Source organism: Hesperophylax consimilis, chromosome 24, assembly GCF_061612785.1.
Source record: "Hesperophylax consimilis isolate HC1 chromosome 24, BYU_Hcon_1.0, whole genome shotgun sequence".
Classification (NCBI taxonomy): domain Eukaryota; kingdom Metazoa; phylum Arthropoda; class Insecta; order Trichoptera; family Limnephilidae; genus Hesperophylax; species Hesperophylax consimilis.
In genome coordinates this window covers 27,820,510-27,836,702 of record NC_142859.1, presented here as the reverse complement: position 1 = coordinate 27,836,702, position 16,193 = coordinate 27,820,510, and the positions used below count along the sequence as shown (strand labels likewise).

The 16,193-nt window shown below is 36.7% G+C and overlaps 1 protein-coding gene across 1 annotated transcript; it reads right to left on the bottom strand.

Moving 5' to 3' along the window:
- Positions 1-1,203: 1,203 nt before the first annotated feature.
- Positions 1,204-14,545, bottom strand: LOC149412150 (putative methyltransferase-like protein 25). The gene is made up of 10 exons (XM_089646317.1): positions 14,227-14,545; positions 11,401-11,630; positions 10,833-10,869; positions 10,259-10,531; positions 8,094-8,278; positions 5,678-5,866; positions 4,608-4,953; positions 3,628-3,822; positions 2,504-2,613; positions 1,204-2,318 (listed from the first exon to the last, which is right to left on the bottom strand). The coding sequence occupies exons 1-10, from the start codon at positions 14,396-14,398 to the stop codon at positions 1,920-1,922; spliced, it is 2,136 nt and encodes a 711-aa protein (XP_089502443.1). The 5' UTR covers positions 14,399-14,545; the 3' UTR covers positions 1,204-1,919.
- Positions 14,546-16,193: the final 1,648 nt, after the last annotated feature.

Here is a 16,193-nt window from a genome sequence, read left to right as displayed (position 1 = left end):
TACAATATAACGAACACTACAATACCGGCAATATTTTCAAGAAAAATCCAAACAGGTAACTTCTTCTTCTTCAATGGCGCTACAGCCCATTTCGAGCCTTGGCCTCCTTTAACATGAGCCTCCACCGCCCTCTGTCCTCGGCCGTCGTCTGCCAATCTGCAACATGGAGTAGTCCTCTGGCATCTTTCCTGACATCGTCCTCCCATCTCAGCCTAGGTCTGCCCGCCTTTCGTTTGCCTCCCGGGTGTCCTGTTAGAACCTTCTTTGGTACACGTGTGCTTGGCATTCGGTGCACATGTCCGGCCCATCTTAGTCTTTGGAGCCGTAAATGAGTAGAGTCTGGGAGCTTGGTAGATGTCATATAGCTCCTTATTGTGGCGGATTCTCCATGCCTCTCCCTCTCGCACCGCTCCTAAGATTCTTCGAAGTACCTTTCTTTCGAAGGTGTCCAGCCGTTCCGCAGACTTTGCTGTCAGTGTTCCCGCCTCACATCCATAGGCCAAGACCGTTCTAATAATTGTTTTATACAGGGTTATTTTGGTTTTCCTATGGACGTTTCGGGATTTGAACACTGGCAGCAACGCGAAGTAAGTGTTGTTAGCGGCTGTGATGCGCTTTCTTACTTCTACTGGGTCTTCGTTGTCCTGCGTTATGATGGAGCCCAGGTAGGCAAACTCTTCGACCATTTCAAAGTTATAGGAGTTTTTAAAATTCACTTTATCTTTTATTCTGCGGTGTGGGGTTCTGGTTTGCATCATGATTTTAGTTTTGTTCTCATTGATTTGCAAGCCCACCTCTCTTGCTGCAGTCTCCAAAGGGTCAAACACCTCTCTTACAGCCTGTAAGGATCTTCCGACAATGTTAAGGTCGTCTGCATATCCAACTATTTGATTGCTTTTGTAGCAAATGTTTGAGTCGGTAGCAATCATTGTCTTCCTCACGACGTGCTCCAGAACAATATTGAAAAGAGTGGGAGCTAAGCCATCACCTTGTTTCAGCCCCTGGAAGACGTTAAAATCCTCCGTTGTTTCACCTCCTATCCTTACTCGACATCGTGATCCAACCATCGTTGCTTTTGCAAGCTTGAATATTTTGGGCGGTATACCAAAATTTAGGAGTATTTCATATATTTTCTCCCTATCTATACTGTCATATGCCTGTTTGAAGTCAACAAATAGTTGATATATGTCCAAACAGGTAACAATATGGATAAATCAATTGAATGTGATCGATTTACGTTCTACATAAGATTGTGTAATATAATATAATTTATGGTCATGAGATCAACAGAACTGTTAAATCACATACAACGTTATTCCACAAACCTGTTTCGGGGAGTCATTTGTAGCCTTAATAATATTATTCTTGGACAAATACTCCTTTCCTGCATCTTTCAACTTCTTGGCTTTGATATCTTTCCAGTTTAAAACATTAGAGGTCCGTTTTCTCTCTTTATTAAATCAATTAAACCACGCTCTGTGATATTGGCTGACGGCGACCCCATTTTGATAGCAACATAGTCAACGTTCTTCCTCAAACCGATAACTTCAAAATGCTGCTAAAAGCCTAAATTTTTTCCTTGCCATAGTAATTACCGTAAACGATGCATAAAAACATAATTAACATTACCCCATCAATAACTAAATATTGATAATTATTTTGGATACAACATTATTCCGGGCAAGGGCTCAATTAGAATCTTATAATAGTTTAAACAGACATTTACTTGACGGGTTGCGTTACTCAGCGGAGGTGGAACAGATAAGTCGAAGGTTTACTTAGAGGTTATGTAATAATACCCCTTAAGATATTATAATTTATAAAATATTTAAACTTTCAAAGGTTGCTGTTATTCTGTTACTGTAATCACTGAAATAATTAAATAAAACCATTTAAATATTATACAGGTATAAAATCTTTTATTCTTTTGAAACATACTTTTTTCTATAGGCGACCAATGCGTGGCACCTTGGCGATACTACTGGATCAAACATCTTAACAAGATAAGCACCTCCTAACTTGGTAACAAAACCATTTTCCATTAGATACATTAACCTATCTAATAGAACAATACTCTCAATGACAGGAGCGAGGCACATTTTCAAAAGATAAAATAAATTCAATTTGTCTTTGTGAATATTATAGGCATCTTCAAACTGATTTAGTTCTTCATCCGTCAGATTTATTTTGTTTCGATCAATTTTTAGCTTTATAAATGCTAGTTTTTGATAGTCTGTAAAATCTGAACATTTTTCTGCAACTCCTTTTAATTTTCCTTCTGGCACAGGGTTGCCATCGTAGTTTTTCTTGAGGATAACCTAGAAAAAGGAATAACAATATATGTAGTACCTATTTAACACAGAATAAAGAAGAACACAAGAGTGATGTGGATGTGTTTCGTGATACAGAAGTCAAATTCGTTTCATCATCATTATGAAATTTATGAATTTAGGTCAAGGCAAAATATAAGAATAGTTATTAATGAATTAATATAGAAAATTACCTGAAGTAGAGCCCTATAAAAAAGCGATTCTGAAGGTAATTGTTGAGAATCAGAAAATCTCTCGATGGATTGGGAAGCCAACATCCTAGCATTGCGACCAATGGTAAAATCTGGAACAAAATACAATATATTGAAAACAATGCACTTTGATTAAAACATACTGCTCTGAGGAAGGGTACATAGGTACAAGGGAAATCAGTAAGCACCAATCAACTTTAAATTTAAGAGTTTACTCAACAATCACTATGGATCAACAAGTGATTCTAGCGAGTTTAAACTCGTACTGAAGGCGCATCAGATGTTGGCCTGCTTTCCAGAGGTGGTTCCGTGGTATATACATTTGTGCTTGTCGTTAGTCTTCACATAACTTACAATGACATCTGTGTCCCACTCTTCGATATACGAAAGTACGCTCCAGTCATAATTCCGCAAGGTCATTATTCTAGTTATCTCCCGCTCAAGCGCAAACGAGTTGTGCATATTCCGATATGTACAAAACTTTGTTTTACCATACTACAGAGACAGCATTGGGCGGTATTGAGACAGCTCAGCATCGGTATCGAAGCGCCTTGTAAGCAAGTCAATTTTGCACCACTTTGATCATGCGTAATCCAATACATCTGAAATGTATTCATTTAGGAATACATACTAATTTACAATGTTAGCGCTGCAACATTCACACATTGGTACACATGTGCAGTGAATTTAAACGCTTTTGTGATTTTTTCAGTGACGAATTGCGTGTCCTTTACTCTCGAGATGATTTTGCAAATGCTGACGTAGCGTATTATTATTAATAAATTATTTTACAAATGCAACTTAGCGGAGAGAATGAATTGCAGCAGGTACCCCCATTAATTAATTTGCTGCACTTGTATTACACACTAGGTACATTTTAAAAGTTCCTTTCCCCCCAACCCAAACAGGAGTCACCAGTTTTGCCAGATCGAAGGCTGTGTTACCAGTCTCATTCCATTATTTACATACCTTGTACATAGGTAAGGAAAATCAATAAGAGTCAATAAATTAGGCCAAAAATTTGAATGAACCGAGGCTGATGAAAAATGGAATACATACTATGAAATATTATTATTTTGAAAATATATGAAAAAATCGTTAGTTACCTCTCAAATGTTCAGACATTGGGAACCCTGTGTTTTGGTTTTGGGAACTCTCCTTAGTCTCTGACAAGGGGCTCTCAAATGTTTGTTCTGTTAACAGGTGATAGCAGCAAGGGACTGCACACAGTATTGAAGATTCAGAGGACCTGTTAAATAGCTTCACAGTTGTGGAACCCAAATCGCCGCATGTATGGAGTCCTAAAAAGAATTTGTTAAGACACAATTCAATTATGTAATTTCCAATTTAGTTGGCGTCAAATTTTGAAAAGCTATGACACTAAAACAAGGAATGTTATTGACGCACATATAAAAAGTAGACAGGTGGTCAATAGCACGGTGGGTAAAAGGCTTCGCTAGTAGTTGAAAGGATAGAGTTTCAGCAGATATTGACTTACTCCTTGTCCCTACATAAGTAATTGATTCACTTGATTGTTCTAATTCTTCCTGGGGCATACCCTATTTTCTTCCATCCATTCTCAGGTTCTCATCCTCCTGACATTCCGTTCTCAGTCAATCTGCTCTACATGTTGAAATCATCTGAGCATACCGTTTTAAAATTTCTTTCTTGATTGATACACACGAGGCATAATACATTGCCCCCGTGGTCAATCTGGTTTCATTTTAAAATACCTGTATACATGTTTATTTGCAGCACGTTCCAGAGTGTAAGATACTTTCAGTTGTTCAAAATGAAACGTTGCTTGGAAAGGTTATAACCGTTTTCCCCTCTCCACTACCTTCAGCCTCACAACGTACCCTATTTGTGGATGCCATAGTCTCACTGGCTCCAGACAGATTTTTCTTTTAAAAGGATCTTATTTCTACTACATTCAGTCAACTTTCATCCTACCTCTTCCAGTTCTTCACTGCTACATCAGGGTTAATATCAAATCTCCTTAATAGACTGTTTTGACAACTTTTGCACAATAATATCGGAATTTTTAGTTTTCTTTTAAGCTTTGATAAAATTAATGAAAACTCACCAGTTAAACATAAGTTTATATCAGTTGGATGGTCTTGAAAGTGACTCTTTACGTGCTTCAACAAATCTGTATCTAGAGATACAAAATCTGTTACATGTTTGTACAAATTATTTGTTTTGCTATCTTTACTTTGACTTTTAATGGATAAATCTGAAATTCTATCTAATGTTGTTTTTTCACCATCAACTTCTTTTGAAATCTGATTCTCAATTGAATTATTTTGTGAAATTTCTGTTTTGTGTACAGATTCTTCAATATCATTTGCTAAGTCATCTTTGTTTGTATTTTCTGGACTTCTTTCTGATTTATTGAATTCTGCTTTTTTTACAAGACCCGGCCATTTTTTCTGAAACAATTTAAAAAATGATACATTTAATGTACACCTAAACAAAAATTTCCGCAACAATGCTACTAACAATATTTTTAGATAATGTATATTTAAAAGCTCCATAGCTCATGATTGAAAATACTTTTCAAGCTGACAATAATGATTATTGTATTGATCACAATAATTATTGTTACAAATAATTTGAGCTGGTTAGATATTTTAAAGCTCCATAGCTCATGAAGGAAATGACTTTACAAGCTGCTAATAGTTGCGTCGACCTAAAAATTTTACACAGAAAAAGCATTGCCAATTTCATGATGCAAAAACATCTGCGAAATATAAGTATATTGATATCACAATTACAGACCCAAATTAAATATACCGGGTGTATCGCCACGTACCTGACAAACTTTAACCAGCTATTCCTTAGCACATTTGAGTAAAAAATGTTATGGGCACTTTGCTGTCTGGTAACATTTATTTTCAATTTACTACTTCAAGGAGGTAATTTTAGATAGTTAAGTCAATTATCATTTATCAACAAATACAGGATCTCCCCAGGAAGACATTACGCTATCAAGTGAATTAAATACACAAGTCAGGTCGTGCCAAGATTCAAAATAACAATAAAATATGTGTGAATTTGCCCCAAAACAGAGTTGTGTGGCTTTCCATTCTCTCTGCTTACCTCTACAGGCGAAATGAATTGATGGAAATTGATATACAATTTCATGGTACCTACCTTCATTTTTTTATTCCTTTTTTCAGCGCCCTTTGCATTACTTTCCGCGCAGTCAATGTTTAGAACTGACATATCATAGACCTTATTCAGCATGGTGGCTAGAAAACCCCTGCCGCCGCCTAATTCAATGGTATAATTCACCTTGGCTGAAGAAGCCAGCATTGCGACTATGCTGGACAACACTTCTACCTGAAAAAAACATGAAGTTCTATATTAACTCATTCAACGCTAGCCATATCACATGATGCACGAATAATTCATACCCATGCAGAGGCGGATTTGCCCTTAGGCCTATGTAGGCCCGGGCCTAGGGCGGTCGGATATTAGGGGCGGCCAATCGTGACAAAAAAGTCACAGATGATAACAAGAAATTAATTCCTAAGTACCTAAATATTCTACGTACGAAATAGCGATATGCAAGAGCGTGTTCACACACAGCACACAGCGCGCCCCCACGCCCCCCACGCAAAATTAAAACGGTTTTGACCCTAGGAACTTACTGAAAAGTTTGGATACTCCTGGTCAATATGATGGGTACTGAGAAAGGGGCGGCTACATGATCTGGGGCCTAGGGCGGCCAAGACTGCAAATCCGCCTCTGTACCCATGTGATGCATATAATTATTTTATTAGATTTTATAAAGTATAACATAGAGGTTACAACTGTCTAAGCCAGTTGGACCTAGACGTCTCCAAGACAAAACAGAAAATTCAATGAAAAGACAAAACAAACAGCAAACATAAACTAAACAATTTTTTTATCGTATTCTGTTCTGTCACTAATCTCAAAGTGAATTTGTGTAAAACTGGGTAAAACATGTGAAATGGTGTATCGTGACATTACACAAGACAGTACAATTCATAATTTGAATTCAATAGCGCTGCAGTACCGCCACATATGTACCAAGGTGATTTCACAAGGTTTTCGGTCAGCCGCAAATATCAAGATTTTGATATGGCTTTATATCTTTGGTATTTGATATTTATATTTTATAAAATTTAAAATGTAACGATAAACTCAATACTACTACTCTATTCACCAATTCCAAGAATTCATCACCTTACAAACAAACCAGGGAGGTATAACTCCGATCGAAAATTGGAACTGAAATATTGTTACGTCACATGATTGCCTAACTGTATCCACCAATGAAAAACTCTGAAAGTCTATGGTATAAACTTTCAGAATTTTTCATTGGTGTAAAGTATAATAAGTAGGATCCGAATTAGAATTTTTCTGTCTATATATTCGTATGTATATCTATGGTTTTTTAGGACCAATTTGTTTTATACAAAAAGCCCAAAGTTATTGATCTAGTGAGTGGTTTATTTATGAAACAAAAGCTGTGAACTTATTTATATATTTGGTGTTAATAATTTTGTGGGTTTCAAAAGCAACTAATTTCAGACCTATTTGCGCGTTGTTAACTTTTATCATTTGTAGGCTTTTTTTAAATCTCCTTTTTAGTTTTATTTTGTTTTTAACACGCATATTAACAACTGTATGGATGTACGAACATACTTGATTTATTTACTGTTATTTTTCATTGTTGTTTTAAAAATAAAAACTTCTGTTGGCATCATGTAAAAGCCTATCAGGGCGTTTAAATTAATAAATAAAAAGTTATGTCATCAGCATGCTCTAACTAATAATTATGATACATTTGTAAAAAACGTGATATTTTGTTGTATGAAATGATCTTATTGTGATTCCATATTGGAGTTATAGCAATAATACAGTAGATAATACCTCGATGTAGATTTGAGAGTTACATGGAAAGAATTATGAAAGTGTGGGAAGGAAAGGAGATGAATAAGAGGAAGGTTGCATAGCACCTGACATCATTGTGCAAAGGTATTGCAGCACCTTCTTTTATTCCCTCAAAAACTCTTCTGAATGAAAGGAAAGAGGCTCCTCCAATTACCTCTCATTCCAGAAGTTAGGAGGAAACTTGAGCGTCAATTGACCGACGTGGAAAATGCTTATTTCGTACACGATCCAACAGAGGCAGCGTGGATTCTCACTGCCTCGTAAACTCTGATCTGCCAAGGTCTTCCCACACCCGCTGTGCCCACATGATGCATAGGTGGGGCCTGAAGTGTCGGCGATGTTTTAATGCAGTGTGGTGCAGATCACCGATCATGTGGTCAATGAATGCCCACTCCTTTCATTCCTGGATTTATGATGTCGACAGGGTAATGCCAGAGGTCCTAGACTGGCTCACAGACCTAGATGTCCGCCTCTGACCCCCCCCCCACCATAAGAAAGAAGACGGAATTCAAAACTGGTTAACAAGCATAGTTGTTTATGGCTACATTCATTAAAAGCAAGGCTTCAATTCTAAGCGTTGGTTTTCCACCACGCTGATGAAGTCTATTCTAAAATGTACAAAAGATAAATGCAAATTAATTCTCACCTCATGGCTTTTTTTATTAGACATGAACTCTTCTATCTTCAAAGAGTCCACTTCAATAGCTCCCATTCCTTTAAATTTCTCTCTCAGTTGGTCTACTGTTAAACATAGTACTCCATCTGCCTTCAAACAATGTCTGTCTGCCTCTTCAATGAAGTTTACCAAGTTCTTAAAGTTACTTTGTCCACCTGGAAAAAAGGTGACATATTTATTTTATTGAAAAATAATAAATCAAGTGGCGAAATCAAGCAGAAAGTGGTGAAAATTGAGCAAATATGCATAAGACGGCAGCACTCGTTTTTTGTTGATATGAAAAGTACAAAGTCTTACTACCATCATAATAAGTAGAAAAAGTTGCTTATGCAATGGGCGATAGTTCCCATGTCTACATTGTACCGAACAGGGGACCTCTTGTGTTGATTAACATTATTATTATTTTTTTAATAATTTGAAAAAATAGAGGACTCAGCAGAAATTGAACCCAATATTATTTATAATAACTAGAATACGGCAAAGCTGGGGCAAAACCAGTGCCGTACTCTAGTGAAAAATAACTTAATTTAAAAATAAATAAAAAACGCATACCTTCCCCATTTTAGTATGCGAGGAGTCCAGGATGTTTGCAACAATAAAAGTTTAATGACTTATTATAAATGACATGCAAGTTTTTTCGGAGCAGTCAATATTTTATCTTGACGGTCTCCGTGGTCAAAGGGTAAGGCTCTCGACCAGCAATCCGAAGGTAGCAGGTCAAAATTCTGGCATGCGCAAGTAAATTTTATTTGATGAATGTGTGTTATTTCCAGAGATGTGCAAAATGGGTACCCAAAACCATTTGAAATGCAAAATGGAAATGGGTCAAAACTTTTCCATTTGAAAATGCAAAATGCATAATGGTTTTTAGAAAAGCATTTCAAATGCAAAATGCAAAATACCTATTTTCAAAATGCATTGAAAATGCAAAATGGTTTCTCAGGTCAAACAATTAAAATAATTATAGAATTTTTAAACAATTTTGTCATTTAATAATGGACATCAATGTATAACAAACATATTACATGATGGTAAATCCAAAAACACCACGACTACAGATTATGAAACCACGAAAAATTTGCGCGGGACTAATATTGCCAACGTAAAAACATAGAAACTGCTATTTAACATTTAATATTACAGCGTCATGGCCCCATGTTCAGTATTTGAATCAGTATTTTTTGTAATGGTATCACTCAATTGCCAGGGCTCCTACCAGGGAGCAACTTGACAAATGTAAATTATCTCTCATAGCGAGGTTGAGGACCGACTGATATTTGGGGCTTATGAAAAAAAGATGAGTGGAGATTGTAGGAAGAATGTTGCAAAAAAGCATTTAAAATGGAAAATGCATCGAGAAAAGCATTTAAAATGCAAAATGCAAAATGGTTTTTAGAAAAGCATTTAAAATGCAAAATGGAAAATACCCATTTTGCATTTCCATTTGAAATGGATTTATTTGAAATAAAGCACATCTCTGGTTATTTCACAATTTATTCATTAAACATAATATATAGTATACTTGCGGCATGTTCCAGAGTGCGAGATACTCTCAGTATCGCCCTGGTGTAAGACTACCATTCAGAATTGAAACAATGCTTGAAATGGCTTTAGCCGTGTGTGCGGATGACCAGACCTGAATAGCGAGATATCCCCCACCTCCATCTTCCCCATCTTCTTCACCTCCCCACTACCTTCAGCCTCACAACACACCCCAATGGGGGATGCCATAGTCTCACTGGATCAAGACGGTTACGATACTGAGAGTATCTTCCACTCTGGAACGTGCCGCAATATAATATAATATAATATATTATATATAATTGTTAAGAAAGCCAATTGATAAGGCAAAACATCTGTTTTATCTGTTAGCCCTAGTTTTACCTCTGACCGCTGGGTGCTAGGCCAGAACCTGTAAAGTAACTGGTGGTGAACTTTGCTAATGGTTCGTATATTTTTAACAATAATTTTTAATTAATAAAATGTGAAATAACACAAAATCATCAAATAAAATTTACATGCGCACGTCTGGATTTAAACCTGCGATCTTCGGCTTACTAGTCGAGAGCTTTACCCCTCGACCACGAAGGCCGAGTTAGTAGAGATATTTGACAGATTGGTTGAAAATTCCTTACCATTATGAGGAAGTCTCTGTATTGTAGTTGTTGGTAGATTTTTGAGAAGAATATTTCCCCTTACATTCCAAAATGCATTGATTGCATCTTTTGTGCCAAATTTATCAACTTCTCGAACAATTGCAGTCGGAAGAAAATTTTCCCAGCAACTTTCAGTTATAAATTCAACCATGTGGCAGTTGGCAAAGGGTAAAAAGGGTGATATAAACCTAAGGGTGTTATCTATTTGATTTTTAAGTTGTTTAATCTTCATGTCGTCCATTTTAAAAATATCTTAGATTCTATTATTGATTTAGCTCAATGGAACCTGAAAAAATATTTATTCAAAAGATTAATTTAACAAAAAGGCTTGCAGTGAAGTGCTTGAAAAAATAACAGTAATTTTAAACGTGACAAACTCTGTGGATACATATCTGTAAGATACACATCTTTTGGCCCAGGGGTCAAGGATCCAAGAAACAAAAAGAATAAAATAAAATACATTTATATCACTTGGTATATTTGTACTTCATGAGAATGGGTCGTTTCTTCGACTTGTTTTTGTGTAAGTCGGCTCATACATGGAAAGAGTTACCGGCATCTATTTTTCCTCGTTCGTTGAATGCGGGCCTCTTTAAGACCAGCACTAATAAAACCCTTTCTACATCCCCTACCTTAACCCGCCTCACAACGCTGCCCAACCAGGTGGCAACATAGTTCGCTTATCTTTAAAATGTACAGACAGAGGCGCTTTTGTGAGGTGTTAAATTTTTTTTGATCTACTTATATATTTTTTTAAACTTATGTATTTTTGCTTTATATACCTACTTCATTTTGCTTTATGTGTATATAAGCGAATACATATTGTTAAATGTATTCTTTCTTACTAGAAGTATGAAAAAAAAATCATAAATAACCCAAACTAACAACATAATAAACTATTTTTATTTAAATAACCCAAACTAACAACGTGATAAACTATTTTTGAATGTTTTCCCATTTCCCTGGCTTAAATAGTTATTTCCAGTATGTAGTAATGAAGTTGAAATCAAATGATATTCATAAAAAAATTGAATGCATGCAATGGAATTTTGCAAATTTAACAATGTATTTAAAAAATATATTGCAAAACTTACCAAATGTTATTTTTAAAAAGAAATAGCTGTTGTGCTAGCGTACTCATTTTCAGTTTTGAGTAAAGAGCAAATCCTTCGGAAGTTCCCACGGATTTGTTCCAATACGGCGTGGATGTCAATATCTTCACTGTTATCTCTAGGAAAGTCTTTTATAGAGTCCCTCAGTTTGTGAAGTTGCTTGACAACCTTATCAGTGTACAACGAAGAGTCCTTTTCAAAGGCTGATAAGTGCGCACAAGTTGTGGCGAAGTAATAACCTACAATAAATAATAAAAAATCAGTACCAGAAAACCCAATGCAAAACAATTGAAAACAGAACTCCGTGGCTGTACAATCATACCGTGCGTGACTAACGTGGCCTAATTTTTTTGGCTCTGCGATATAACTAATACTTAAGACAATCTTTTAGATTCCATTTGATGACGAGTGAGTCTGCTATAAAATGGGACATTTCTGCATCTCGGCACTTTCCTTTGGGACAACGGGACAGGATCCAGGTGACAGTAAACAGGACGGTCCCGTTCAAAACAGGACATATTTTTTTTTTTTTAAAAGAAAGACAAAAATTCCCGGGTTATGAATGACCTGACAATATTTCAAAATCTCCTACTACCACCACAGTAAGCGGAAAATATTGCTTGTGTTGTGATGTAGGCCAGCCGAGGAGTTGAACGTGCGATGCCTGGGTGGGACCCAAACGCGATGCCAACTCAGGTACTGACCGGTCGTATTATCACGCAATGTATGCCTCTTTTCACCTAACCTAACCCAATATTAGAAACTTGCCGTCTAGCAGTGCCCTCACTGTTTTTGCGCTAAAATTGTCAAATTAAGCCAAATCTCGACGGTATGAGAAGTAATTATGAACTTACCTTGGGGCAAACGTATTTTGCTTCATTTTAGTTGAAATAATAAAGGAAAAACATGGAAAAAAACAGAAAATAGCTTGAGATAGACATTTATTAACAAATTATAAGCGGCCATGTTGATTTCTAATGATGTAATTATTTTTACAAGTTTGCCAACATTAAAACAGAAAAAACACTAATAAAACGCGGTGAATTTAAAACTATTCAGAACTGGAATGTTCACTTGCGTCGACATTTTCAACATCAGAAAAATTGACTTTGCTTACTGCTTCGAAAAATGATGTGAATGAGCACTTATTTTGCAGCGCACAATGCTTCAAGAACATATAATGAGATAAATATTTGTTGTAATCTCCTTTCCTCCTGTGGTAGTGAGGTAGGAATCGCTTGGTATGCCGCCAGGTGGACTCGATGGTGTGCGCACCTGTCGTGGGATCAACGTAGTTGATGGAATGATTTACAGTCATATGAATATAACCTTCACAATTCAAAGTGTCATATGCTTTCCAGCAATCTGGAACAAAACCCCCGCAAATGTGTAAGAAAATGGCGAAAAATGAAAAAGAAAACCGAAAAAGAAAAACAGCTTAAAGGGGGTACGAGGGTGCTACCCCCAGCCACGCATAGGGAACAACACAACACATCACACAACATGGCCGGTGCACGCACCGTCCGCAGCTTAAAGGGGATACGAGAATGCTACTAGAGACCTCACCCACCTGAAATAATAGTAGTACCCGGTAATATCCATTGCTTGATCACCGCCAGTAATGTATTACGGTCTCGTGTTTCAACGGGAACTAGAAACACCCTTCATGTTTCTCGTTCGATGCCGCCAAACACCCATTGGCTCTCCACGCGATGTCCACGGTGATACTTTCGTTTTCCAAATTTGGATTCGTCTATTTTGACTGTTCTTCCTGGACCCCCCACTGGTTCCATGTCAGTCATGGCCCACTCCTCCATAACTTGCCAAACAAACTTCATCCATAAGCCGACCGTGTTACGGTCCAGAGTTAGCTCATGAGCGATGTCTTGGAGATCCTCTTTGCAACGTACAAGCATGTACGTAAGCTTTATCATTGTACCTATTGGCATCTTTGTGTTGTCAAACCAGGTGTTTTGGCGCATTGTGATACGAGTGTCACACACTTCAGATGCTTTTTTCATTTTTTTCACCATCTTCCGACATCGCCAATGAAAGAGCTGGTTTTGGTCCACTCCAACACCTTGTCTTTTCTGTAGAACCATTTCGGCCCCACATGAAGGACACAATTTAGTTTTCGGAAGGACATTTAACTGTTGCAAATACCTAATGGTTTCCCATTCACCTTTAACAAACTCGTGAATTAATAAAAGTGACGGAAAAGGCCGCAATGTAGTAATTGACATTCTCAGATATGTCAGATCTGTCTTGATTGACTACACGTGAGAAACCACAGAGTAGGGATATAGCAGAGAAACGTTTTTTGAAAACGCGCTTGTGAAAACGCGCATGCGCAGACTGCACAGAGCAGCCTAGCACCGAGCGCAAACATCTTGGGTTTATTGTGGAGAGGTTGGTAGTTGGCAGCGATCAAGTTCCCGGCAAAAAGTACGATGTAAAATGGCCGCGAAGTGGGATATTTTGATAAATATGTCATATTTATTTTGAGTGTAAAAATGAAACGAAGTGAAATTTGTTCTAAGTGAAAGCTTTGCACCTGAGAACAATACCACGGGCACAGTTTGAGATCATCAGGAATTAGTAATTATGTCGGGAAAGTGGTAAATTTTATTGGGCACTCGTAGTCAGCGTATACCTTTAAATTAGATAACAAAGAGAAACAACTATCTCAGTAACCGAAAAAAAAATATGTCGCTCCCGACATGAATAGTTGTTCCTACTAGTAATTGAGTTGGAACAAGGTGTAATTTCCATAATCTTTGCCCATTAAAAGTGCAGCAGTTAGGTAAATAATCATCATATTTTATTGAAGTTTACCTAATTCTGCGCCGATTTCAGCCCCTCTGTGATATCCCAAGTGATATCCTTCCACGTTACCTTCAGCTTTCCCAGCTTCTACTCCTTCCTCATAACCCTGTTGCACGAATTTCTCCTCGCTCAGCAGCAAATCGTCGAAAACGTCGTTAATATCCTTTTCAGTGGTGGTCATTGCAATAGTTAGAATTATTAATGATTGAGAATGTTGTAAAAACAATAAATAACATACTAAAGAAACACGAAGAATGTAATACTGAAAGTTCTTTGAATTTCGTGAGATAAGTCAGTCAGTATTCTAACCACAAAATGTCACATTGACAGTTAGGTACTTTGAAATAGAGATGTTGATATTCCTGTCCCGATTACAAGGAACGAACCAGTTCCTTTGCTGTCGCTGGAACCGGCTATTTTTGGAACCGATTTCTTTTGGAATATTTATCAAAAATATTAAAAATGCTAGTGGTTCTGTGAACAGTAAACCTTGCGTCCTAAAAATGCTTATTTGAATAATAAAGTAGATGCAGCAGATTTTCGAAAATGGAAACGGAACGCACAAACAAATTTATACACAGCTGAAATGCAATTTCCTTTCTCAAATTACCTACCAAGAATTTCTGAACACTTATGTTATTGAAAAATGCACTAGGACCTTTTTTTATTTTAAAGTTGCACGCTTTTTTTTTGAACCGTCCTGGTGTGCTATTTAAACTTTAAGGCGATGCACCTCGGCATGTAACATTTAGTTGGGCGCAATCACGCACTCGGGGTCCAGATGGTGTTAATGTTGAAATTCCAGCAAAAAACTTGCTGCCTTCTTTGATTTAAGCAAAAAAAACATAGCCAAAATGTGCAATTATCTTAATGTCTTTCGATCATAATCTGAAGAACCTAATTAGCCACAATACAAAACCAGATCCTAATAAAGGTTCATAGGTAGGAGATTTTGAATAAGGCCTGTAGCAAAGGCCAAGATGTGATCAAATTTTCCAACCAAAAACTACTGCCTACTTTGCCTACACTTTATTGACAAACTGCCTGAACAGTGGCGGCCGGTGGTCAAAATATGTGGGGGTTCACCGGACTACAACAGTCATAAAATAAATTAAATATAGGTACATACCTATTTATAAAGAAGTTCTATTCTCTGCTCCTTTTGTTTAGCGAAGACCTCTATCAATGCTTAACACTGATAGTGCGTTCAGTATGTCCTGGCTCAACGTGTTTAAAAAAGATTTTATTCTTTTTAACGTTGAGAAACATCTTTAGCTTTCAACTGAGGTCATTCCAAAGGTCATGAATGGTGCACAAAAGTTTTAGTAATATCACACTCTCGGGAAAGTCTTCTAATAAACAAGTACTATAAAAAAGTTGTAAAATTGAAAAATCGTCGCGGACGTAAATTGCACAGAGTTCACCTTTTACTGAACTTTATTTAGGAAGTCATACGTAAGCGTCACATTGAAATCATGTTCTGGGAAATTTGACCTGTATCGATTTTTATTAAATAGCTCATTATGGTGTTTAACTTAGGCACGGTAGCCTGAATCCAACTGCATTCTGATGTCAACTTTTCCTAAAACCTTTAAGCTCAAAACTTTTTGTAAATGTAAATGACAAGAATTATGTTTTTTGATTTTTTCAGAAAGGTGAGTTACATCAGTAACACCGTTGATTGTCCAAACTGAATCAATATCGTAAATTAAACACGGAAAACAAAATAAACTATTCAATTGATCACATGCACAGAGCTACGAAGCTTTGTTATACATTGTTTTGTTAAATGATCGAGTAAACTTCTTCGATCCAGATTTGCACTCTTGTTTTATTATCAGTTCAGGTTTTAGGTGGACCGGCATTTTTTATTATCACTTTGTTTTCATAACTCGACCTATTGTTCTTAATGTATTCCACATTCAAACTCATTCTTAATTTATACGTTGAACAAACACAAAAGTAATCATAAATCA